The sequence below is a fragment of the Octodon degus genome, unplaced genomic scaffold (assembly GCF_000260255.1).
Source record: "Octodon degus isolate 3935 unplaced genomic scaffold, OctDeg1.0 scaffold00392, whole genome shotgun sequence".
Lineage (NCBI taxonomy): Eukaryota > Metazoa > Chordata > Mammalia > Rodentia > Octodontidae > Octodon > Octodon degus.
Genome location: NW_004524968.1, coordinates 389,333 through 391,538, shown reverse-complemented (window position 1 = coordinate 391,538; position 2,206 = coordinate 389,333). Strand labels below are relative to the sequence as shown.

Below are 2,206 nucleotides of genomic sequence, written 5' to 3'. Positions count from 1 at the left end.
GATGTGCAAGGTTCATCCTGGTGTGTTCATTCTTACTGCTGGTGATGTCATATTTGTGGGAATATAGCCACTTAGTTTTTCATTTTACTCTCGTATCTTTGAGCCACACGTATTGGCTGCTTCAAGTAATGCCGTGCTGCACAGGCCTCTACAAGTCTTTTGGGGACCATGGGAAAGCATTTATGTTCAGGTCATACAGACGTAGAAGTTGCTCAGCAGACGCCGCTGCATGGTCATCTAAAGTGGTTTCGACATTCGACAGGGATGCCAGAGAACTGCAGTCGCCGCACATGTCCATCAACCCTAGACGTTATTGGTCTCTTTTTCTCTCTAATCCTATTTTTAAAGATGGATCTCACCTTCTGGCCGGTTAGTTGCAAACTCCTGGGCCTTCACAGCTGTGCCACCGCTGATCATTCTCTTCACTATGGCCATGCTGGGGGGTGTTCTTTGGTCTTTTCCCTTCTTAGTTCTTTGAGTTAGAGAACTGCTTTACACATAGCAAGTTTCAAAACAGAAACCTGAAGCCTGTGGAGCTGAAATACCACTTTTGGTGGTGGTTGCCTCTGGGGACAGGGAGCGAGGAATTCATAAGGGCAGGAGGCACAGAGGTCCTTCTATTGTGATACCATCATGGCTAATCCAGAAGTACATACAGAACTTGTAAGAGGTTTTATTGCAGAACTGTTGTAGTGGAGGGCCAGGGAGATGGCTCAGTGAATAAGTGCTTCCCTGGCAAGCATAAGGGCCTGAGTTCAATCTCCGGTTCTGCAAAAGAAAAAAAAAGGAAAGAAAAGTTGTAGTGGAAATACAAAAAAGCACTTACTCACTTTTGACAGGACTAGTAGTGCCGAGTACAGGACTTCTGCAAACCCATGTCATGCTTCCTGTGTTCCAGATACTGTTTTAATTTCTTTACCAGAATCATTTTTTTTTTTTTAATTTTAGGGAAGGGTCTACAGGGTGTTCAGGGTCTCACTACTAGATTGGACTTGTAGTGATCCACCTGTTTACAGCCTCCAAAGAGCTGGGATTACAGGCACACGCCACCACGCCCAGCCTCAGAATCATTTTTTAAAACCTCACAACCATCCTATGAGGAAGGTCTATTATTTTCCTCTTACTATGTGGTGGAAGTAAAGCACCTGAATGAAGTCGCCTAGCCAGTGTCACATAGCTAGGGTATTCTCTGGGCTTTCTAGTTTTCTGTATGCTTGTGACATGAGAGTGAGAACGAACAGTGAAGGAAGGAAAGGGGTTGGAGTGAGGTGGAGGGACGTGACAGTGACTCCTCCCGCAGGTCCTGCCAGCCCAGCTGCCCAGCCTTCATCACCCTCAAGCTGAGCCTGCTGCGGGACCACCTCGTGGTGTCGGAGTGCCAGCTCACCCACTCACAACCAGCCTGCCCACGCGGGTTTGCCTACCACTTCCACCCAGGCCACCTGCTGGCCAACGCCTGCCTGCCCGTGCGCATGACCAACCGGATCTCCAAGCAGTTTGTGGCACCAGACGATGTGCGTCGCCTGCTGTCCTACTGCAAGGGCCCTGACCATGGCGTCCTGGATGCCCTACACGTGCTGGAGGGGCTCTTCCGCACCGACCCAGAGGCCAAGGTAGGATCTCAGGGGAGGTAAGATGGGGAGAGTAACAGACCGTTCGTTTGCTCTGCCAGGGGAACTCCCGCTCATTCCTTCTCTTCTTCCCTTCATTCATGCATTCTTTTCTACATTAACCATCTTCTGAAGCCTTGGAGCGCAGTAAACAAGACATGGCCCCTGGTACTGGCTGCCCAGCAGCACTCACAGCTCTGATGGGAATGTCAGTGGCTCTGCACTGCCCTGTGTGGGAGCCTCGACCACACGTGGCTGTGGAGTGCTTGAAATGCAGCCCACACTGTGAGGATCTGGATTTATTTTATTTTAATTAACTGAATTTTAAATAGCCACGTTTGGCTACTGGCTACTGTGTAGAGTTAACTGCTGGAATAGCCTTGCAGTTCTAGTGGGAGAAACCAGTGGTGGACAGACACACATCTGGAGGCATCCACAACCAGGAGGTGGAAGTGTTGGGTGCTGGGAAGACGTGGAAGTGATAGAAGGAGCAGGAATAATCTGATTTTCTTTCTAACTGTGAAATAACACAAATAGAAAATGCACAAATGATAAGAATTAGTTTGATGTTCGCAAGGTGAGAACAGCACTGAACT

At 48.7% G+C, this 2,206-nt stretch overlaps 1 protein-coding gene across 1 annotated transcript in view; it reads left to right on the top strand.

Moving 5' to 3' along the window:
• Zswim9 (zinc finger SWIM-type containing 9) overlaps positions 1-2,206 on the top strand; it is a 20,180-nt gene that overhangs the window by 6,678 nt on the left and 11,296 nt on the right. Inside the window, exon 2 of the mRNA XM_023708547.1 lies at positions 1,301-1,613. Within this exon, the coding sequence (XP_023564315.1) occupies positions 1,301-1,613 (313 nt within the window). The remainder of the gene's footprint in view (positions 1-1,300; positions 1,614-2,206) is intronic.